A 24,518-nucleotide genomic window follows, 5' to 3' on the forward strand; every position below is an offset into this window, starting at 1 on the left:
AGCTCCAGCTCCTAAAACTCCAGCTTCTTGTTATTGCAAACCCTGGAAGCAACAGTGGTGGCTCAAGTAGTTGTGTTCCTGCCACCCAAGTAACAGACTTGGACTGAGTTCCTGACTCCCAGCTACAGGCCAGGGTCAATGCAAGCTTTTGGACAGTGTACCAGCAGATGGGCTCGCTCGCTCTCTCTCTCTCTCTCTCTCGCTCTTTCTTGCTCTCTCTGCATTGTGTGTTTGTGTGTCTGTCTGTCTGTCTCTCAAATAAACAGAATAAGTATTTGATTGTGTGATCCAGAAGTTGTATTTAAATATCAAAATGACCTTTTTCCATTATACAGAATCTTAACAACTAGTGTTCTAAATGATTGACGAGAGGTGACACAAAGCATGAAATTAACTTAAGCAAACTCATGTCCAGTATGTTTATTCCACGAGCCTCCTCTTTGGTTCCAGATGGCTGACATAAACAGTAGCAACAGTAGGTCAGTCCTCCGGCTTCAACACCATTGTGTCTGGGTGTGGCCACAGTACTCGAACTACTCCCACCCTGACATACACCAGTGCGCACTGAGGTTTCAGGGAGCAGCTCCACAACAGTTAAAGATGGGAGACAGAAGAAAATGCTCTCTTCAGTGCAAGTGGATAGAGACAGACGCAATTTAAGCAAGGGCTATCATAATAAATTCTCTGAGAACTTGCCTGAACTTTGTCTCAATATAGACAAGAAGACAGATTTTCCCAAGCCAGAATTCTAGATTTGGTGCAGTAAAATTACTGCTTTCTATGGAAGGACTTGCCTTTGGCATCCTGTATTATAGCAAAAGTGTGTGCACATAGTCCTTGTAGTCATCTATAAATAGATCCAGCCCCTTTCAACACCCTTCTCTAAGCCCTAACCTCACAGATTCCCATACTAGAAAACAGAATAGGAAACACTCCTTTGGGGATATTCAAGAAGAACTTGTCCCCAATATAAAGACGGACACGTGACTGCCAACACAAGTTCCCAACGTTTGAGCTCTCTGGGAAATCCCACTATGCCCACAGCCACAGCTACAGATCTCACTGAATTCAACTGCTTCTGAATATTTCTGAGTGAATCTGGTTAATGCAAGCAACTCTAAGTTCAACAGCACTCAAATTTTCTTTTTTATGTATTTCTTTCTCCTTGTGGTATTCAGATACAACTTAGAAGTATTTGTCTGAAACAACAATATTGCGGCTGGTGCTGTGGTGCAGTGGGTAAAGCCATGGCCTACAGTGCTGGCATCCCATATGGGCACCAGTTTGAGTCACAGCTGCTCCACTTCTGATCCAGCTCCCTGCCAATGCAACTGGGAAAGCACTGGAAGATGCCCAAGTGCTTGGGTCCCTGTACTCAAGTGGGAAGCTCCTGGCTCCTGGTTCAGATCTGCCCAGCTCCAGCTATTGCAGCAATTTGGGGAGTGAACCAGCAGATGGAAGACCTCTCCCTCTCTCTCTCCCCTTCTGCCTCTCTGTAACTCTGCTTTCAAATAAATAAATAAATCTTTAAAAAAATAAAATGACAATATCACCCTCTGCCAAAACTGTAATTTCTACCATACATAAAACTTTTGTTCAATACAAACCAAATGGAGATGACACCTTGTTTTATGGTCATCCTATTTAATGCAAATGAGCCTAAAGGTCACAAACAAATGATCCACGGTCACATAGACATCACATAGATATTAAAACAACACTGGTGTCATACATTGTGACTACATAACATTATTAAAAATTGGCTGTGTGTCACACCAGGACAATTCAAATGTCTTCATAAAGTGAGCAGAGAATTTGTCATTCAGGGAAAAGGACCTTAAAATAAGAGGTACAGGATTTCTCTCCATATTGTATCTTTGAGCCAGCTGGACTCAAAACAAAAGGGAAAACTCATAAAGTCAGATAGCAAGCTAAATTATGAGGCAAGTAAAAGAAAGTTTATGAGTTTCTTCTAATCTGAGGATCCTGCCTAGGGTAATGAAGCTTAAGAGACACTTTTCCTCTTTTTATCACTATGTTCCTAATATATTAGTTTTTATGATATCATTAAGTTTTTAACTATTTATTTTATTTATTTGGAAGGCAAAGAGGAAGAATGAGAAATAGATAGAGGAAGACAGAGAAAGAGAGACAGAGACTCTTTCCTCTGCTGATTCACTCCTCCAGAACCCACAATAGCTGGGGCTGGACCACGATGAAGCCAGAAGCCAGGAGCCAGTAGGTCATTATGGGTCTCCCACAAATGTCACAGGGACTCAAGTGTTTGCGCCATCACCTACTGCCTCTGTGCATGACCACTGAGCTGCAACTGGAAGGGGAGCTAAGACTCACACCCATGCATTATGATATAGAATGCAAGTGGCATTTTAACCACTATGCCAAATGCCTGCCTCTGATGTGATATTTTTAAATAAAGAGATTGCTAGTTCCTCAGGCAATCAAAAGTGCATCTAATAATTGAAATTCTTTTCCTTTGAAAATACCATCTGTTAAAATGCAGAAAGACCAAGCACTTGCAATGAGAGAGCCCCATCTTCTCTCTGACCTGCTTCTCTGCCCCCAACCATTCACTCTGAGTAGTGGAGGCTAAGGGGGCTTCCTGTCTGTCAATGCCTTGTCCATCCCAAAAGGCTAAAATGGGGAAGGCACACCTGGCTCTGTGCCAAGTGCAGCACAGTGAGGCACTGTGGCCTCCTCTGGACATGATAGATTTTAGGTACGGCTGGTCTCCCTGTTCCTCCAGTCACAAGTCACTGCTTCTGATTTCACCAAAAGGGGCACAGCCCTGAACAAAGGTCACATCAAAGAGATGAATGAAAGAGGTTTCCATGAGAAAATCCCTAAACACAAGGGGAAATCCACACCTTTTGTATGATGTGGTAAACACTCACCAATCAAGATCTCAACACTTACTCTTGGGCCAGTAATTCTCAGGAACTAAAGGAAATCACTGGAAAGCAACTTTTCACTCTGTCTGACTGCCAGGAATTCAAGCATGAACAAAAGATATGGATTATGAAGAATATTAAAAAAAACAGAGCCCAACATTTGACAAAAAAACAAGAAATCCAAGCCAAACCCTCAAAGTTAAGAAATCAGCATAGACCATTCACCGCACCCATGTTTGTGTATGTGTGTGTGTGCACACATCAGAGGTCATCTCAGCAATGGTTAAAGTTGACCACAACTTGAGCCCTGACCACCACCACCAGCACAAGTCGAGCCTCCTGGCGCTGTTTCTCACACTTGATTGCAAGGTCACAGATGTGCCCCCACTGCCAGTAAGCTGGACTTCCTCCACACTTAAAAGCAGTCTCAACATTGTAAGATAAAGATATCTAAGCAACAAGACCACAAACAGAACACTTGTTGCAGCTTAGTTGGTAGCAGCTCTTTAGAGCTCACTGTGTGGACTCATCTGTAGGGTACTCACAATGATGAGTAAACACAGGGCAGGTGCCCTTGGAGAACTGTCCGTTGGCAGCATCAGCTTGTGCTAAAGAAGCCTAAACCACCTTGTTAAGAGTTCACGAGAATGAGCAACACGAAAGTTTCATAGTTTGTGTTGCCCTGGTCACCACCCACTATGCCACCCTAGATACAGCCCCTGGGAAGCACACCCAAAGAAAAAGGCGTGAAAAGTCTCCATCCATTAAAAACATAAGCCATTCAAGCCAATGCCTGTACATCCATGGAACAGCAACGTTGTTCACAGGGAGCCAAAAGGTGGGAGCAACCCAAGTGCCTATTAATGGTGAAATGGATAAAATGAATACCCATACTGCAGAATATTATTCAGCCTTAAAAAAGAAAGAGAACTGTGATGTGCAGTACTTCATGGCTGAACCTTGACAATGTCACATGGCATGAAATAAATCAATCAAAAAATAACAAATAATGCATGATTACAGCTATATGATGTAGTTGGAGTGGCCAAACTCATTGAAACAAGAAGTAGAATAGTGGTTGCCAGTGACTGGGGCGGGGGGGGGGGGGGGGGGTAAGGAGTTAATACCTAGTGAGTACAGAGTTTCAGTTGGAGAAAATGAAAAAGTTCTGGAGACAGAAGGTGGTGACAACACTGTGAATGCACTTAATGCCACTGAACTATACACAAAAAGTTGGTGAGGTTGTAAATTTTATGTTATGTGTTTCTTACGATAATAAAATTTTAAAAGTAAAGCATGGGAAAGCCAGTTGAAGGGGTATGAGCTCATGTGTGCCTGTGAAGCACAGCTCAGCAGCTCAGTGTCACAGTGACATGTCCCATGCCAGTGTAGTGTCCATTGCCAGGAAGCGGAATGAGCCAGAACCCCCTATGCCTCGGCCTCCACTGTCACACTCAACACCCACAGGGACGGTGAAGATTGACTGCCCCTAGAAGTAACTGGAGCATCGGGAAGGGCACGCAATACATGGAAACGGCTGAAGCAGGGGAAGGAGCTAACACCTGGGACAGAGCAGAGACTCCTTCTCCCAACACAGGAGGGAGCTGAGGTTCTGGGCCTTGGCGGAGAGGCTGGAGATGGGGTGATAGTGGTGGGGCCCCTGCTGTGTGCAGAGCAGAGAGCATGAACCCTTGGGCTACAACTCAGTGTACAGGGTGGGGAAAGAAGTCTGAACTCATCAGGGACTCCAAGAGTCAAAGACATAGCCCATTTACAAAATGAAAGGCAGCTCTGGTGGTAATGAGGAGACTGGGCCCAAGGTGAGGCTCCAAAAAAGCCTGTGGTTGATAAGTTAGGAGGCAAAATCAAACAAAGAGGATGAAGAGGATCTGAGCGGAGTAGCTCCAGGAGGAGTGTTTTTGCACAGGAGTTTTAGGGTTGCACAAGGATCAGGCGGAGGCCGGCTCTATGGCACCGTGGGTTGAGCCACCGTCTGCGATGCTGGCATCCCATACAGGCACCAGCTGGAGAACTGACTGTTCCACTTCTGATCCAGCACTCTGCTGATGCACCTGAGAAGGCAGAGGAACATGGCCCAAGTGCTTGGGCCCCTGCACCCATGGGGGAGTCCTAAAGACACTGTAGATTCTTGTCTTAAGCCTAGCATAGCCTGGGCCATTTTGCAGTCATTTGGGGAGTGAACCAGCTGATGGAAGATCTCTCTCTCTCTCTCCCTCTCTCTCTCTCTCTGTAACTCTGCCTTTCAAATATATAAAAAAAATTAATCTTTTAAAAAAGCACAATAAAATAAGGATCAGATGACAACCACCAGTCTGTGTTACTCAAGAATCTCAAGAGAAGCTCCACCCTGGGGGGCAAGGGTGTATGAGGAAGCACCATGGTGAGTCCTTGGGGGTGGGAGGGGACACTCTTAAGGCTTCTGTGGGAAGGAATGGGCAAGGGACGGTACGCAGGTTTAGGACTGGCTGGTTTGGATAACTTCAGTAGAGGTCTTCCCTAGCTGCTGGCATCTGGACCTGGGGTGGTTAAAGGGTCTCATAAAGAAGACAGTGAGATAAGACCTCCGGATCTCGAGTCTGCTCCCGGAAGGCATGCTCTCTGCTCATGCTCACTGCAGGGATGGTTCCTGTCTCCAGAAACCAGCCGGCTCTGGCAGGGGCGGTCCCTCCAGGATCATTAGCAAGGGCCCCGATGTCCATACATCAGGACACGGAACATAAAAAGACACAGTGATACAGGACTGAACAAGCAGGGGCTGATGTAAGATGCCGCTGTGTGTTGTAAGAGGCAACAGGGCCAAGAATCACAGATACTACCCGCCCTCCGCCCCTCGTGCCTCCTTCCCCGAGTCCCAAGGGTGCCTTCAGGAGGAATTCCCACTAAGTCCTGCCAGACACTTCACAGAAGAATTAACAGGATGGGAAACTGAAAAGTGAAAAAGAAGGAAGTGAGAGCAGAGTAGAGAGGCAGTCTTCAGCCACTGGCGGCGACAGTGGGAGCCGTACCCGCAGCCTTGGCTGACCGCAGCTGGCACCTTTGTGCGACAGATTATCAGGCTCTGCAAGCACCGCCTCCTGGCCCTCAGCGTGCTGCCACTGTCTGCAGTGCAACAGGCAGATTTCGATGGAATGAATCAAACTTTCCATCCAACTTAAATGCAACCGTTTTCTTTCAAAAAGAAAAAAAATTGTAAATGGAAAATGTTGCAATGCAAGTCACAATGAGAGTGAAACGCCAGGAACAGTCACACACATTTAATTTGACTAAAATTGTCTCTGGCAAAGCAAATAAATAAGACAAAGTATGACAACACTAACAATTACTGTATGAACTGTTGTTGCCAAGTGTCTACCGATTAATCATGAAGAATAAGCCATACATTGGGGACAGGGGCTGCAGAGAGTCCCTGAAATTTAAAGATTATTTTGGCACAAAAATGTTTGAAATCCATAACATTTTTTTCAGAGTTAAGTATTTTTCATTGCCTTTTTGACGATCTCTTATATGGATTTCATTTTTTTATTTATATATATATTGGACAGGCAGAGTTAGAGAGTGAGAGAGAGAGACAGAGAGAAAGATCTTCCTTTTTCCGTTGGTTCACCCCCCAAATGGCCGCCACAACTGGCATGCTGCGCCGATCCGAAGCCAGGAGCCAGGTGCTTCTCCTGGTCTCCCATGCAGGTGCAGGGCCCAAGCACTTGGGTCATCCTCCTCTGCCTTCCTGGGCCACAGCAGAGAGCTGGACTGGAAGAGGAGCAACCAGGACAGAATCCAGCGCCCCGACCGGGACTAGAACCCAGGGTAATGGCGCCGCAGGCAGAGGATTAGCCTAGTGAGCCACGGCGCCGGCCTTAAATGGACTTCAAAAATCGTCTGCATCAGTACAAACTCATCTTTTCATTTCATTTTCCATGAATTTAGTGAAGCGCCCTCCTACTGTGTCACGTGGTTCAGTGAAAGTATCCTGGCTGAGAAAATGAATGAGGCTTTCATTAAGACACCTGAAGACGATCAAAGGCGGCGCAGGCCGAGGCTCCTCTCTCCCCCCAGTCTGTAGGTGCTCTTAGGCCCCCTCAGCGGATCATTTCTGTGGCTGTGCAGAAGCTTTGTCATCTGATGCAATCTCATTGCGCTGCCTGTGATTCAGGGTCATATCAAAAAGATCTTTGCCCAGCCCAGTGTCCTGACGCACTTCCCCAGTGCACTGTCTCAGGGAGACATTCTGGGGGGAAAAACTCACTTTAAGTTTAAAAACGGCTTGTTTGTTTAGAGAGAGACAAAAGTGGAGGCCACCCCAGAGCAGGACAGTCTCTTCCTCCCCATAACTCACTCTTGCTGCCTCTTCCCCAGGTCGTTCTGAGTGTCCTAAGTCAATAGATCCCCCAAGCCATTGTGTGAGGACAAAGCAGCCGACTGAGACACAGAATGTAAGTTTTTTAACTGCAAATTGGTTTCTAACTTGGCAAAACAATGAGTGAGGCCCCTGCTGTGTCTGGTAAGGTCTCTGGCCAGCCCTGGAGAGAAAAGCCCAGAAAAGAGGAGGCCACCACACCCTCTGAGTGGGCTGCAGGCCAGGGGTCTCCCAGGCTACTCCTCCACACACGTCAGTCTTGGAGAACTGGGGCCGCTGAGCGAGACCCGGCATCTGCACCCCAGCAGCCCTGAAGGCCGTGGCTTCGGTCCCTGGCCGGCCACAGTGACTCATCCAGCCAGCTCGCCCTGATCTGAGGACCACGGGAGAGCAGCCCGCGCTCAGGGACACCACGCCACCTCACATGCACAACTGGCACACTGCACAATCCCCCAGGCCATTGTTTGACAAAGGACAGAACTGAAAACCAAAGCGGAACGGTCCTGAACCTGACTTTTTTACATTGCTGTTAGAAGTCACAAAAAAGAAAGGCAGAATGCAAGGAGTGAAATGCTGAGATGGTTTAAAATGACTCAGTTCTGATGTCTGACAGCCTGGGTCGCCTGTCATTTCATTAACTCTTCACGTTCCTGGTTCCTTTAGAGGCAGAAGTTTCCAGGCAAAAAACACTGCAGTGGAGGTGAGTGGGGGCACAGAAAGAGGGACTGGCAGTAGGACTTGGCCTAGCCTTGTGTTCACATCCTAACCTCTCCAGGAAAACCGTTCAAGGGGCAAACCTGGGGCTGAAGGAAAAATAGGCCCCCAAGCTAATCCGAAGGTGCTGAGGACCCAGAAGGTCACAGGTCTCCAGTGCACCCACTGAGCACCCACTGAGAGGCCTTCGTCATTGTTCTAGGTTTATTATTTCCCCTTTGAAAAACCAAAGACTTTCTTTAGGTTTTTGATTTGGTAAGCTTAAAAAGTGAAAATTTCAAAACATTATTATTAATGGATCTATGGATCAAGCTGATTTTATGGTTTTTTTTAAAAAAGCAGTTGTTTCCAAATCCAACTGGATTGTTTTTTAAGATTTTTTTTTTTTTATTTGAAAGGCAGAGTGACAGAGAGAGAGGAGAGACAAGAGAGAGATCCTCCATCCACTGGTTCACTCCCCAAATGGCCACAACAGCTGGAGCTGGGCTGATCTGAAGCTGAAAGTCAGGAGTTTCATCCGGTCTCCCATGTGGGTGCAAGGGCACAAGTTCTTGGGCCATCCTCTACTGATGTTTAGGTGCATCAGCAGGGAGCTGCATCAGAAGTGGAGTAGCCAGGACCTGAACCAGTGCCCATATAGGATGTCAGAGCCACAGGCAGTGGCTTTACCTGCAGTGCTAGCCCAATCCAACTGTATTTACAAAATATACCATATTGCCTTTCAAAATGTACATTTATTTATTTACTTATTTTGAAAGATAGAGAGAGAGAGATCTCATCCCCAAATGCCCACAACAGCTGAAACTAGGCCAGGTTATAGCTGAGAACCAACCAAGAATGTCCCTGGATTTTTAGTATTCCATCAAGTTATGATGGGGGTCCATGGGCTACTTTCAATACTTCAAAATCACACATGTACCCATGACAAAACTACACAGGCCAGATAACTCTTAAAGTGTTTGTTTTAGCTGGTAATTGGTTGCTGTTTTATAAAAAAAAAACATTCTGACCAAAAGATCTCAGTCGCAACAATAATGATAGTGGTGGTAATAGTAATAAAAACGATGAGCGGCAGCTAAGCTTGACAGATATCCACCTGCCTGCTAGGCCTCACACCCCACCCTGTGTGTGCAGTATCTCCCCGCTGCCTCACACCACACTCAGAAGCCACTGTCCTCCCTCTACCCACCCCTCCTACGTAATGTTTCTCTCCCTCCAATGGAAATGAGGGGACTGTGATAAAGACAGAAGCATCTAACAGACAGCAGGGGTTCAACCTCACTGGGGGGACTTTAATTGTCTGATTAGCTTAAACTGGGCAAAAGAATTCATTATTACTTAATACAAGTAATTTGATAAGTAAAGCACAGCAAAATCAAGTATGCCTGGTAGAAAAATCACTAGAGGACAAGTTCAGGGAAATGCATATAAATTGGGCTCCAGGAGAAGGCAAAACAAGTAAACATAGAAACCCAAACTCAGGGTATTCAAAAAAAGTAGAAATCAAAATAGCCTCTTCATTTTTCCTGTAAGTTCTCGCAATGTACTATATTTAGTAAGGTGAGTCTTGTATTCATAAGCACACTGGGCTCTCCTGTAAAAAGACTCCCACAAGAAGCTGGGCCACCACACTGTGCAAGGCTGGGCTCTAACAGTCACGCAGCCCTTTCTCAGTCCTCCCAAGTCAAGGAATCCAGACCTGTCGGAAAACCTTGGCTTTTAAAACGTTCTTTGAAGCGTGCTTTTCAATGGCAGCCTGACTGGCCTTTCAGAAAGGGCAGCTCTTCATGGGCTGGGAGTGTCCTCGGCAGCATGAGGACATCACGCCCCTTAAAGCAGCCCTGGCCCACACGCCCCAGGCACCAGGAATGCGGGCGATCACTCTGATAATATAAGCATTTTGCCAGTTTGCCTGCAAGGGTGTACTGTCGCCAGATCAGACCACTTGATCCCTCCCTCACAGGAAAGAGAAAGCTGTAGAGTTGGTGATCACCATAATGAATCAGACGAAGATCAAACTAGGCCATGTCAGGGCAGCTAGGAATAGACACATTGGGCTGCAGAGGCCAGTGAAAGCTACAAAAGACTTGTATAAAAATAACAAGGCTTGGAGTTGATGTTCAGCCTAGTAGTAGTAAGCTATCTGTGTCCCACACTGGAGTATCTGGGTTCTGTTCTCTGCTTTGGCTCCTGACTCCAGCTTCCTGCTAAAGCACACCCTGGGAGGCAGCAGTGATGGCTCAAGTAATTGGATTCCTGTCACCCACATGGAAAACCTGGATAGTGTTGCTGGCTCGCAGCTCTGGCCCCAGCCCAGCTGCAACTACTGTGAGAGTTAGGGAGGGAACCAGCGGATGAGAGCCAGTTCTCGTTCTCTCTCTCTCTGTCTCTCTTTCAAGTAAGTAAATAATGTACAACAAAATGACAAGGCCTCCTGGGGTTCCAGGTATACAAGTACATAGAAGATGAGCCTGGGATATGGACACAGGAAATGATTCTATATTATATTAAAAGGAGTCAGGAGTCAACGTGATTGTTTCTTACTGACCAAAGAGCATCAAGCACAAAAATAATCCCAAATGAACTGAAACCGTCAATTATATTCAAATTCATGGATTTATAATAACAAGTTGAAAAAAAAAAAAAAAAAAACCCTGTAAAATAGCTCCTAGGAGAATGGTGAATTCCTGAGCTGAGACAGGCAAAACAGAAGATGAGCCTGGAGCATCTTGGGTAGTCAGAAAGAGAGAAAGGGCTCAAGAAAGGCTGGGGGCTAAGGACAAGGAGCAGCCTGGAAGGGCTCCCAATGGCCGAAGTGGAACAATGTGAGCAGCAAGATAAGTGACAACAGCATTCAATCATGACCCATGGAATGAAACAAATCCTCTACAGTGAGATGACAGAGATAAAAGGCAGCTCTTCCAAGATTTCTAATAAACAACTACAGAAGGAATGGGGAGTGGGAGGAGCCACAATAATTACTGTGGCCAAGACCCACTGACAGATGCTGCCATTACGGGGCAGACGTCTGAGGACAAATAAGGAAACCACATACGTCTCAAAGCACCTCTTCTCAGTATTATTAATTACAAAGGGAAAAGCAATAAATTCAGAGGGCAGAAACCCAACAGACACCACCCTCACCTAGTGAGCGAGGTTTCCACCATCAGTGAAAGGAATTCCAGCCTCATACACCCAGATACCACACGCTGAGACTAGCACACCACTTGGGCTGTATTCTGCCAAGGACCCAAAATCGCAATCTACTCAAGAGGAACAGACCAACCCAAAGTGAGAGGAATTCTAGAAAATAACTAATTGGAAGTAAGACCGCCAGAGTGAGGACTTCCATAAATCTGTATACCTAGGAGAAATCACAGAACAGCAGCAAACATCTCCAAATCATAGTTTGGAAATCCGAAGTGTGGATCTTAAAGGCTTGCCGCGGTCTGAGGACGTTTTCTCCAAGAAACGCTGCTGAACTCACTCAGGAACACGGTAGGATTTGTGCCGTTTCAAGCTGACTGCCTGCCATGCCCACTCCCTAGCTCTGCAGGGCCTGTGACAAACAGCTGACTTCTTGCCACCAGCAGGGATAAGCTGGGTTTCTTAGAGCCTCAAAAAGTCCTATCCCAAGCGCACTGTCTCCACAGGGGAGGGCTCTGTCTGCAGAGTGCATCAGAAATGGCCAGCAGCAACTGTTAACGCTGCTGCTATGCGAGCCAGGAACACAAATGGGGCAAACAAGACAGATGCAGTTTTGGGTGACTGACTGCTCACTTTTCCTACTGGGATTTAAGGTACAATTCCATAAAGCTACAATAGAAATCTTGTCGATAAACTTAGAGTCTATAAAGGTGTAATGTGTATAATAGAACTAAGGAAAGGGAGAGAATGGAACTACATTTGAGCAAAGTGTCTACAGGCTATGGGGACTGTATTCATCTGAACTAGATTATTTTAAATTAAGATGATATTTGTAATCACCACTGAGGAAGCTACTAGTCTGTGTGTGTGTGTGTGTGTGTGTGTGTGTGTTTGTGTAGAGAGAGAGAGACAACAATGGAATCAAAATGGTGTCCTAAACAATTTCTATGTAAAGAAGAAGGCAGTAATGGAGAATATAGGAAGAGCAACACGTGACGCATAGAAAACCAATAGCAAGTTGGCGGATATAAATCCTGCTTTATCAGTAATTACATAAAGTGGTAATGAATTAAATATCACAATCAAGAGGCAAAAATTGGCAGATTAACTTTTTTAAACTATGATGTAACTATATGTTGTATACAAGACATATCCTTTAGATTCAAAAATCAAATGGGGGACAGGTATTTGGCCTGGCAGTGAAGACGTCACTGGGATGCCCTCATCTCCGACCATCAAGCATTTGAGTCTCAGTTCTCCTCCTGATTCCAGCTTCCTGGTAATGCACACCCTGGGAGGCAGCAGTGATGGTTCAAGAAGTCCAGTCCCTGCCACCCACACAGGAGACTTGGCTTCAGCCTGGCCCAGCCTCAGGCACTGCAGGCATTTGATGAGTGAAACCAGATAAGAGGAGCTCTCCCTATTTGTCTGTCCTTCTGTCTCTCTGCTTCTGAAAATAAATTTTTTTAAAAATTAAATTGCCTATTAAAATATACAAATTGGTTGAAAATAAAAAGATGAAAAAAACATGTCATGCAAATAATAACCAAAAGAGTGCTGGAGAGGCAATATTACTTTGAGACAAAGTATACTGTAAGAAAAAAATTGATAGAGACAAACAAATGTGTTTTATGATATAATCAATCTATTAGGAAGACAGAGCAGTTATAGATATCCCCTGTCTTAACAGTGGTTCAACTTAGGACTTTTTCAACTTTATGATGGTAGGAAAGCAATACGCATTCAGTAGAAACAATAATTTGAATTTTGATCTTTTCCTGGGCCAGCAATACTTGGTTTCTTGAAAAACTGGGCAGTGGCAGTAGCTACAGCTCCCAGTAAGTTTTATGATCACAAAGGTGAACAACTGATACTCTACAGTAGACTGTGTTGTAAACTTAACTGTATTAAACACATTTTTTACTTAGAATAACTTTCAGCTTATGATGGGCTTCTGAGAGTATACCTCCTATTCACTTATGCATCTAGCAACAGAGCCCCAAAATACATAAAGCAACAAGTGATGGAATTAAAGGGTAAAATAAACCAACTCAACAATAGTAGTTGGAGACACCAACACCCTAATGTCAATAATAACTTGAACAACTAGCAAGAAGTTCAACAAGGAAATAAAAAATGTGAACATTTTAAAACTACAAGAATTAACATCTATAAAACATTTTACACAACAAATATAATACCCATTTTTCTCAAGAGCACATGGGATTTCTCCAGGTTATGCTATCAAAAGCTTCAATACAGTCAAAAGAATAATGCCCTACAATATATGTCAGACCACTGTGAGATAAAATTAGAAATTAATAACAAGGTAAAAAAAGAAATTAATAACAGGAAAAAATTGGAAAATTTACAAATATGTGAAAATTAAACAACACTCTTCCCTATCAAAGAAGAAATCACAAAGTAAACTAGAAAATACCTTGAGGTGAATAAAAATGAAAATATAATGAACTCAAACTTATGGGATGCAACTAAGGCAGTTCTGATGGAGAAAACCATAGATGTAAATACTTAAATTAACAAGAAAAATCTCAAATCAATAATCTAACTTTACACTATAAAAAGAACAGCAAACATATTATCTCCTTCCAAGTCAAACAGGAGGAAAGAAATAACAAAGATTAGGGCAGAAATAACTGAAATTGAGAATAGAAAAACAATAGAGAAAATCAACACTACAAAAAATTGGTTCTTTGACAATATCAACAAAAATTAGGAAACCTTTAGTAAGACTGACCAAGCAAAAAACAGAGAAAACTCAAATTACTAATGTTTAAGTAATAAAGGACACATCACTACCAACCTTGCAGAAATAGAGAGGATTCAAGCGAAAACTATGAACAACTATATGCCAACAAATCAGATAATTTAGATGAAATTAACAATTTCCTAAAAAGACACAAAGTATCACAACTTACTCAAGAAAAAATAGAAAATCTGAACAGATCTATAACAAGTACACACTGCATTAGTAATTTTAGAACTCATCCCAAAGAAAAATCCAGGCTCAGATTGAAGCTATCTTCAATGCTGAATTTTCAAACATTTAATGATAAATTACTATCATTTCTTCACTAACACTTGATAAAGAAAGAAAGAGAGTGAAAGAGTAGGGGAGGGCATTTGGCCTGGTGGTTGACACTGCTTGGGACTCCCACATGCACCCAGTTCTCAGCTAATGCACACCGGATTGGGGGAGGGGGAGGAACAGGTAATGACGCAAGTGCTTCAAGTACTTGCATCCCTGCTACTCATGTGGGAGACCCTGATTGAGTTCAGGGTTTCTAGTCCTTTCTTGATAAAAACACTCAACAAAATGGGAATATAAAGGAACTTCATCAACCTGACAAATACTGTCTGTAATAACCTACTGCTATCATCAAACTCAATGGTGAGAGGTAATGCTCCGCACCCCTTTCCACAATCAAGAACAAGACAAAGACGCCCATTCTCAGCATTCCTATTCAGCATTACAATGGGGCTTTTGGCTGGGTGATGAGGAAGAAAAAGAAAAATCAGGCATCAGGTTGGAAAGGAAGAAGTAAAAGCATCCCATTGGTGGGTGGTATGACTGGACAGAGCAAAGCCCTAAGAACCCGCAATCCAAGCTCAGTAATACTCGGGCTGCAGGAAATCCCACAGGAAAAGTAACCCAGTAAAATAAATTGCAAGATAAAAAAGGGAGGAAGGGGAAAGGAAGTTTTAGAGGAGACAATCTATGGATTAATGGAGATATGTCAGATACATCACAATAAACGATGAGTCTGATTCAAACACACAAACTGGGGAAAACATCACATTGGTAAGCAAAGGGGAAATTGAAAAATTTAATAATATTAAGGAATGGATAATGTTGCTATTTTTAAACATGAAACAGTATTTGTAGCTTATTTTTAAAATGTTCATGCTTTTCTCAAGAAAAATACTGACACTTTTATAGATGAAATATAAATATGATGTTTGGAATTTGCTTCAAAATAAGAGGGAGGTGGCATAGAGATTAAACAACCTTGGCCACGAGTTGCTAATTGTTGAAACTCTATTATAGGTATACCAAAGTTCACTGAATGTGCAGATCACTCTGTGTGTGAAACTTTGTATCATAGATATATTTCTATCATATATAATATATACACATATATATGTATATATATATATAGATCTCCAAACATGGGGTCACAGCAGGATGGACCTGGGTTCAAATCATAGTACCGCATCTCCCAGTAGCACAACCTTGGTCAAAGTACGGAAAGAGCCATCCATGAACAAGACTGCCTTCGGCTGGCAATCAGGTCTTGAAGGAAAGAAAGGCTCTTCTTTTTCATCTGCGATAATATACAACACATAACAGATTTCAAAAGAAAAACGATTTCCAGAAAAACATGAATGGCAGAGGCAACATACCCAATGTCCTAGGCACTAACATACTGGTAGGAGGTCAGTTCTGGCAGCATGAGTATCCCCACCTGTTTGGCTTTGTCTTGATGTCTCTGCTTCTGCAAATCTGTCACTCCAAGTGACAGAAAGATGCTGTCTGCTGCTAGCCTCTTGCAGCATTAAGAGGACAGAATATGTCCAGCAAGGAGAGGAAGTAATGAGGCTCACAAGGAAAGCAAGCGAGGAGACAAAAGGGGGTGGGGACGGGGTGGGGGGAACAAGACAAACAAGAGACAAAAGGAAAGAAGTGCTTTGCTGGCTATGAGGATCCCCTTCTTATCGGCTGCGCTCTTCAGAAACAAGTCAGGAAGCGCAGGACACACAGGTTGGACAGATAACCCTGGTGAGCTGGGAACATGAAGTGAGAATCAAAGGAAAGGGAAGAGTGTAATTCCAAAATAAGCAGAGGGCACTCCTGACTGCTTGCCCACAAGATGACAGGAAGACCCCAGGAGGCTACACTCACACCTAAGTACAAGGCTGAAAGATTCCGGGAAAAGTCATCTCAGAAACGCCACTGGTTACGTCATGCTGGTGCTGAAAGGCGCCACTAACATTATGTGGAAGCCAAAGAGAAATAGGAAGAAAAGACACCATGACCCAGGAACGGTTTGGGGCAGAGATGGAAGCCATAGGACCAGGCCCCCACCTCACTCACTCCATTTCTGGGAGCGCTGCGCTAGCTTTGCTTAGAGATGGCTGAGTCTTTTCCCTGCCTCTCCCCTTGGCCTTCCCAGGCCAGTTCCCTCACAACGTCTCCTCTTGGCCTTTCGCATCCATGGGTTCCACATCCCTGGACTCAACAACCACAGATGGGAAATGCTAAGGGGTGAAGGAGAACTCCATCGTTATACGTACAGACATTTTTCTTATCATTAAACAATGATAAGAGATAAACAAGTGTCACAACCATGTATATTCTACTAGGTCTTCCACATCATTTGGAGATGATTTAAAGCACTCAGGGGCATGTGTGTAGGTTATATGCAAATACAGTGTCATCTTATACCAGGGACTTGAGCATCTGCAGGTCTGCAGGGCCCCTGGAACCATGTGCCCATGGTTCTGCGTTCCCACGGCCAGAACCTCCACTGCCCCAAGGCTGTCTCTGTTCCATCCCCTCTCCTCTTCCAGTACCATCCACTGTAGACCTGTTACGGCGCCTCTGCTGCCACCTCAGTCCCAATTCCTGTAGCTTCTGCCTTGTTCCACTGGACACTCTGTGTTGGAGACCAGTGTCAGCAAAATAAAGTCTAAGCCCCTATCCAGCCGCCTGAGGCCACATCACCCTAGAGTCCCGCCAGTGTAGGGGAAGGGCACCAAGCTCCTGCGGCCTTTTTCTTCCCACAGGTGGCCTGCATGCAGATGGCTTCTCAGGCTGGCCTGACCAGAGGGGCTTCTGACACCTGCCCCCACCCCAATGGGACACGATTGAGTGATGCTGAGTTGGTGGCCTCTTCCCACCAGGTGGAGGACTCAGGCTGGACCTAACCAACCGACTGCTTCCTCTCAGCCCCCTGAGTGGTGCTCAGAAGGACTTTCGAAAATGGAATCTGGGGCCTGGCGCTGTGGCTCACTTGGCTAATCCTCCACCTGCGGCATTGGCATCTCATGTGGGTGCCAGGTTCTAGTCCCGGCTGCTCCTTTTCCAGTCCAGCTCTCTGCTGTGGCCCAGGAGGGCAGTGGAGGATGGCCCAAGTATTTGGGCCCCTGCACCCACATGAGAGACCAGGTGTGGAAGACCAGGAGGAGGCACCTGGCTCCTGGCTTTGGGTCGGCGCAGCACCAGCCGTAGCGGCCATTTGGGGGGTGAACCAACAGAAGGAAGACCTTTTTCTCTGTCTCTCTCTCACTGTCTAACTCTATCTGTCAAAAAAAAAAAAAATGGAATCTGAAGTCAATAAGAGGATAAAATCAGCTCAGCACGTGGGAAGAGAGTCCATGGCCAAGAAAGCCGCATTACTCACAAGCACAATAGGAGATTCTCATTGAGAAGGGGCCCGAGGATCACTTGATTGGGAAGCACCACTTAAATACTGGCAGAAGTGGTTGATCAGTGATTGCTGCAGGCTCCACAGCACTCACAAAGGGACGTCTCCCTCTGGGATGGTGTCCGTGGGGGAGGCTTCTGAAGTCAAGTTGGAGCTAACTCTGCAGGAGCACATGCTTTGACTGCACGCCCCTTGGCACAGCGAGTAGAGCAACGACACTTGGAGACACAACACAGAACAGAGCCAGATGGTTCACAGCCCTGCCTCTGATCCTCTCGGTGGTAACCAAAGCACTGAACATGCTCTGCCCTGACGTGGAAGTCCTTTCCAAGGCTTCTCTGGTCTATCTCCATGCCAGCTTCTCATGATCCTTGTAATCTGTTCCTGGTCTCAGTGCCCTTACCCTGTCACGCAATCCCCTCACCCCTACAATCCTTTCCTGCATGGTCACATCTTTCCTTGTCGGCAGACTCCAGCCCGGGTCTCTTGCTCTCCTCGGGGAGGCCTCTCCAGACATGCATCCTGCATCCTCGGGCCAGGAGCCTGCCTAGGGTGTCACCCGACAGACACGCCCCAGGGTGCAGCTGGTTCCTATAGTGAGCTCTGGGTGGGACTCAACTTCGTCCTTCTTCCATCCCCAGGGCCCGGTAACATCAATTCCAGACTTTCCGAGACTGGAAGAATTTGACCTGCCTTCCAAAGAAACAATAAATAGAAATGGGGCACAGGGCTGGCTGTCCTCAAAACAGAAGCAAATGAAAAATGCTGACTGTTCCTGCAATAGAGAAGAAGGCAGCACCTGACAGGGAGCTGAGGAGCCTGCCCTTCTCCACACACAGCACCCACCCCTACCCCTCACACCACCAAGAACAACTCCACGGACCCGCCCCTTGTGGAAGGTCCGTTCTGTCACCAGGAGAGGGTTCAAGGAATTGACCTGGTGGCTGCAGGGTGTTGGGAAGCTTTTCCCGCGGACATGTGGAGGGCTGCACTGGGCCCTCTGGTGGGATACAGTGGAAGGGGAGGGGAACCTGGATGGGAGTGGTCCAATGGAAGTTGATGCTACAGACTTCCATGATGTGTTGCAAAGTCATGGACTCAAGAGAGCTGCTTTTAGAGGCCAGCCTCAATTTGCTGATCTGCAAGGAGATGGGGATAGTTGTTAAAAGGATCAGAGGATATGAAGGGCTGAGCACTTTCTCAATTGAAAAGAAATTACTCCTGAGGTCTGAGTATTTCTAAAAAGGAGGCTACAGGAGCAATGGGCTTGGCAGTGACAGCAAGTGGCATACATCTAAAGGCCTACTGGAGTCCCACAAGAGTTACGTCTAAAGGCCTACTGGATCCCACAAGGTTACGTCTAAAGGCCTACTGGATCCCACAACGGTTACGTCTAAAGGCCTACTGGATCCCACAGGGTTGCATCTAAAGGCCTACTGGATCCCACAAGGGTTACGTCTAAAGGCCTACTGGATCCCACAACGGTTACGTCTAAAGGCCTACTGGATCCCACAGGGTTGCATCTAAAGGCCTACTGGATCCCACAAGGGTTACGTCTAAAGGCCTACTGGAGTCCCACAGGGTTACGTCTAAAGGCCTACTGGAGTCCCACAAGGGTTACGTCTAAAGGCCTACTGGAGTCCCACAGAGTTACGTCTAAAGGCCTACTGGAGTCCCACAAGGGTTACGTCTAAAGGCCTACTGGATCCCACAACGGTTATGTCTAAAGGCCTACTGGAGTCCCACAAGGGTTACGTCTAAAGGCCTACTGGATCCCACAAGGGTTACGTCTAAAGGCCTACTGGATCCCACAAGGGTTACGTCTAAAGGCCTACTGGATCCCACAAGGGTTGCGTCTAAAGGCCTACTGGATCACAAGGGTTACGTCTAAAGGCCTACTGGATCCCACAAGGGTTACGTCTAAAGGCCTACTGGAGTCCCACAGGGTTACGTCTAAAGGCCTTCTGGAGTCCCACAAGGGTTACGTGGTTGGGAGGACAGTCATCTGCTGCCTCGAATCTTCTCTGGGGACATTGAGGGCATTTGTGTAGGGGTGGCCCCTCCCTTCCCTGCTGAGGCTTCTGGTGAACAGCAGCCAGGAAACGCCACAGCCCTTGCCACCAAAATCACACTCCTGAGGATAAGTGGAGGGGCATTCCTCAAAGTGCAGGCCATCATGTAAGACTCACCTCCATTCTAATAAAACGCAGACTCCTAGACCCAGTCTCAGAGCTGCTGTAAAAACTTTGGAGAATGATTATTTTCAACGAGCTCGTCAAGAGATTCTTGGAGAAGTTTGAGAAGAACAAGCACAGGATATCAGAAAAGCTGTGCAGTGAGGATGACCTGGGTCAAATCCCAGTCCTGCCACCTTGTAGCTGTGTGACCCTAGGCAAATTACTTAACCTTTCTGATCCTCCGTGTACATCAACTAAGCATGAAACCCAATCACTGCAGTGTTGCTGGGAAGGCTGAAGGCACTGGAGAGCAGGGACAGGCATTCATGGTCTCCATCTAAGCCACCCTATGAGGCAGGAGCAACCATGACCGCTGTCTTTTAAAGGAACAACCAGAGTTCAGGAGTTTCCAAGGGTCCATGCGTGACGGGAGCCAGACATGGCGAATGTCATTCACTCAAAGGCCCATCTCTATCCCCACAGCACAGGTCAAGCAAGGTGAAACAGGAGGGCCAGACGGGCTGCACGTTGGGCGGAGGCTGTGCCTTGTGCCTCCTGGACACAGCTCCATGATGAGTCTACAGCCAAGTGGCTCTCTTGGGGAGAAGAGGCAGTGGCATCCTGGTCAGGACCAGCCTGAGGATGCAATGCTCCGGGGAAGCTCATGGAAAGAAAAAGCGAGAGACACCCATCGGAAGCTCCCCGGTACTAACCTTGACTGGGTTTGCAAGCCCCTCAAAGCCTCTTTGCAGCTGCAGGCAGGTTACTATTGAGAAAGCTAAATAGGGGCGGGACGGTGCCCATGTGTGTGGTCCCCTCAGAGGGCCGCATCCATGGACGGCTGCTGCTGGGATCCCCCCTGCCCTTCCATGGGATCCGTGCCTGGTACATCAGAACTTGGTGGCAGATTCACTTGGATGCCCCCTAGCCCAGGTGTTACCTAAGCCGGCGCTTTATTTACAAGTCTGTGTTGGATGTTAGACATCCCGGCCCGCACTGGCCAAACACGGAGGCAGGAACTTCAAGCGACCCGGTGCCTGGCGTTGAATTTCCCTCCTTTTGACTTGAGGCGGGACGGACCCGGAATGAGGACGCCCAGCTGCCGCCAGACTCCAGGCCTGGGATGTTTTGGCTCAAAAGTGGAGTCAGAGTGACAGTCGGAACGGGGGATCACCTCCCCGCCCCCCAAGCGCTCCAGGATCCGGGGCTCCCTGTCCGTCCTAAGGAGCGAACTCAGCGGCTCCATGCCTTCACCGCCCCCAGGGCCACCCCTGCCCGGTGCCACTCGCACGGCTGCCAGCACCAAGCTCCAGCCGGCCCGGCTCACCTGCTGAAGACCAGGCAGCCCAGGTGGTTGATCTCGTGGTCGGAGCGGTGGCGGCTGTAGTCCTCCCACAGGTCCTTGAAGGCCGTGACCGCCAGGATGAAGAGCACGGGCGCCAGCGCCAGGCCGGGCTGGAAGGCGTTCACGGCCGGCACGAAGTTGAGCAGCGCGATGAAGACGAAGTAGACGTTGGCCAGGCGGTGGAACTGCTCGAACAGGTTCTTGGGCAGGAAGGACAGCAGCGTGTACTTGGTGGTCTTCAGCCTGTTGTCGGCCAGGTGCTGGCCACACCCGCGCAGCCGCCGCCGCGGCCGCCGTTCGCCCTTGGCCGCACCCGCCGCGGAGTCCTCGGCGCCCGGGGGCGGCAGCAGGTTGGAGCGCACCGTGCGCGTCCTGCCCTCCCGGCGCCGCCGCCGCCGCCTCCGCCGCCTCCGCCGCCGCCACGGGAGCTCCGGCTCCTCGGCCGCCGCCGGCTCCCGCTCCATGGCCGCGTGTCGCCGCGCCCGGCTCCTCCGCCTCTCGCGCCAGCCTCCTAGGTGATCATCGCCGGCGGCCCGGGCGCGGCGGCGCGGGCTCCCCGCCTGCGGGACGCACGGAGAGCGCGGTCAGCGCCCCGCCCGCCCGGCCCGCGGCCAGCCCCACGCCGCCCGTCCGCAGTCCCGGCGGGGCGCAGGCGGGGCCCGGGAACCCGCCGCACAGAGCCCCCTTGTCCCGGCGCGCGCGCCCGCCCTCCCGCCGGCCCCGGCCGCTTCCGCCGCGGTGGCTCCCGGCCCCGCCTTCGCCTCGCGCCCAGACTACTCGGGCTCGCGGGATAGCGGGAAACGGAAAGCCGGAGCTGGAAACTTTAGAGATGTTTGGTTTCGTTTCCCAGAAGCATCAGTGCAGAACGCGGCAGAGCAGAAGCGCGCGCTCTTCCCGGACTAGCCCTGCTCCATCCCAGACCCGTCTAGGGGGCCCTGGGTCAGGACCCTCCTCTGGGAATCCCAAGGAGCCAAGACTCAAGGAGCCACGGGATACCAAGGCTCCCGCTGTCCGATCTGTTTCCTCAGAACTGGGCCTCTGGGGACATCCTGCCCAGCACAGCCCCTTGTGGTCGCCAGGACCTGCCCTACCCCTCTGCGCAGCCCCCACCCACCTTGAGATTCAAGGCTTGAGGGAAGTAGACTTTTTCCTTTCTGTGACCATCCCTGTCTTTCCTTATGCCCCCCTTCCCCTCCCAACGGAAGGGAAACAGATTCCGCTGTAGGGAACGCAGAGGTTTGGTGTGCGGGTATGTGGGACTCTCCCCTCTATGGCACGCCCCGAGGACCGGAACTTCCCTGTGCGCTGCAGTGCTGGGGAGGCGGCCACAGCCTAGACAGGGACTGGGGAGTTGAGGATGGTAGCAGAGAAGAGGCGAGAAGGACAGGAAGGCACTCCAGAGATACGGGACACAGGGACCGCCTTCTGAGTTATGGGGCATCGGAGTGAGGAGTTGTGAAAGGCCGGCTGTGGGGATTAGGTTGGGGTACTAGGAGCCGGGGGCGCCCAGGGCTGCAGTAGAACCTGCAGGGTGCAGGCAGCGCTGGGCTTTGCTCCGAGAGGAAGCAGGGGTTTCTTGCCCTGGAGGCTATGGCTTCAGGGTTGGGGAAAGGGGCTCTTCCTGGCTCTGCCTGTCTGGATTTGGGATGCTGTTAAGCCGTACTCCTCCAGGCCAGTCCCTCCTCTGTCTGTTATCTCCCGAAGAGACCACCTCAAGGGAGTCTGCTGACCCTGGTATCTTGTCTCCATTTGCTCAAATCACCTCTTCTCCCGCCCTGCTCTCTCAGTGACCCCTTCTGCATCCTGGCTCACAATCCTTCCAGCTATGCCAGCCTTGCTGCTGTCCACAGTGTTCACCAGCAGCCAGCAGCAGGTGGAAGGCAGAGTGACAGGTGCTGAGGAAATGATCTGTGCTAGGTTCAACACTATGCCCCCACCCCACCCAGCAGGTCCCGTGGCACCATTCTGAGGGGTGAAGGTCACCATCAGAGAAAGGCTTGGCTGAGCACCTGCCTTTAGGGAAAACACTCAGATCTCACTAGGAGCCAGCGGCATTCCAAACTGAGTACCAAGGACTCTTACAACTCCCCAGGTTTCCAGTGCTAGCTTCCACCCTTTCCCCCCTCATCCAACCCCATGAGGACATAAGGCCGGAGGATTCCCTCCATTTCCACAGCCACCAGAGACAGCCCAGGGGCGCCCTGAAGCTCTGGGTGGATCTTCCTGCCTCCCTGTGACCAGCGGCATACACATGTGTTGCCGGGAGTAACTGCTTGATCACTTCAGGTCCTTACCCTGGGGCTCCCGGGAGTCCCCCGATGCTTACAAGGTCAAAGGCTGACTCCTCAGGCGGAGGTCCCTTGAGGCCCTGGGGGGAACTGGCACCAACTTGCTGGTTTCTTTCCACCCCTTCCTAGTCCCAGCCCAGCCCCAGAGCAAGAGGTCTCCTTACCCTTCTCAGAACAGGCCTTGCTCATCCCTTCAACATTCCGCTGTGAGGTTCCAAGATTCTGTGAGTCACACTGCTTCCTAAGTCTGGAATCTTTCCCTTCCTGCTCTTCACCAATCCAAATTCAGTATTTCCAGTAAGGCCTAGCTCAGCTCCCCTCCAGAAAGGTCTCCACACACTGAGTGCTGGCTGGGATCCAGCAGATCTTCTAAGTTTTTTGAGTGTGGTGACTTGTCTGTGAAACACCCAGATTCCTGATTGCCCGGGCTGGCATAGGCTGGCCACCTGGACCACTGTGCTCTAAGGTTGACCGGGATACGGAGCCTCATTATCCTTATTCACTACCTGCTGCTTGCGCAGCCCTGTTCTGGGCACTGGGAACACAAGGGAGAATTGTGGAGGACAACAGATTCTCACGGTGCTGGTGTTCCAGGAGGAAGAGGCAGCCACGAAATAAGAAATCTTGAAACCCTGCCGAGAGTTGTGAATGGGGCCCCACAGGGTGATGGGGGGGGGGGGGCGGCTCTTCAATAGGGGAGACGTGAGTAGAACCTGGATGAGGTCAGATGCATGGAAAAACCTTTCTGGCAGAAGGAGCAGCTCTGTAACAGGCCCCAAAGCTCAAGAAGCAGGTGAGCCTGGCGTTCATTCAGAAACCTTTCCCCATGGCCTCTCGCAATAAGTGGCGAGCACTGGAGAATCACCACCAACTCCCTGCTGTGTGGCTGCTAAGTTCTTGTGTAGGAATCCTGACAGGGACACAGGAAATGAGGAGAGGGGAAGGGGCAGTCTTAGAGCTAGCAGCACTGAACTTGGGAGAGGATCTGAGATGTGAAAAAAGAGGGCAGCTGAGGAAGACTGTGAAGCTGAACACTCACATTGTCATCTGCTGCGATGGAAGGGTGTGGGGCAGAACTGGGGTTCTCACTACCCCTTCTGAGCATGGGTCAGGC

General features: G+C 48.5%; 1 protein-coding gene across 2 annotated transcripts in view; it reads right to left on the reverse strand.

Annotated features, from left to right (window-relative positions):
* The window catches only part of ATP10A (ATPase phospholipid transporting 10A (putative)), a 181,331-nt gene extending 157,625 nt beyond the window's left edge, over positions 1–23,706 (reverse strand). Inside the window, exons 1-2 of one of the 2 annotated variants that reach the window (XM_089309245.1) lie at positions 23,569–23,706; positions 21,099–21,676 (exon numbers count right to left, since the gene is read on the reverse strand). In XM_089309245.1, the coding sequence (XP_089165371.1) occupies positions 21,099–21,580 (482 nt within the window). In that variant the 5' untranslated portion in view covers positions 21,581–21,676; positions 23,569–23,706. Of the gene's footprint in view, positions 1–21,098; positions 21,677–22,230; positions 22,560–23,568 lie in introns of those variants that run through there. The other variant, XM_089309244.1, reaches the window with a different exon arrangement.
* Positions 23,707–24,518: the final 812 nt, after the last annotated feature.

This window comes from Oryctolagus cuniculus, chromosome 12 (assembly GCF_051225735.1).
Source record: "Oryctolagus cuniculus isolate XC-2025 breed Fujian yellow rabbit chromosome 12, ASM5122573v1, whole genome shotgun sequence".
NCBI lineage: Eukaryota > Metazoa > Chordata > Mammalia > Lagomorpha > Leporidae > Oryctolagus > Oryctolagus cuniculus.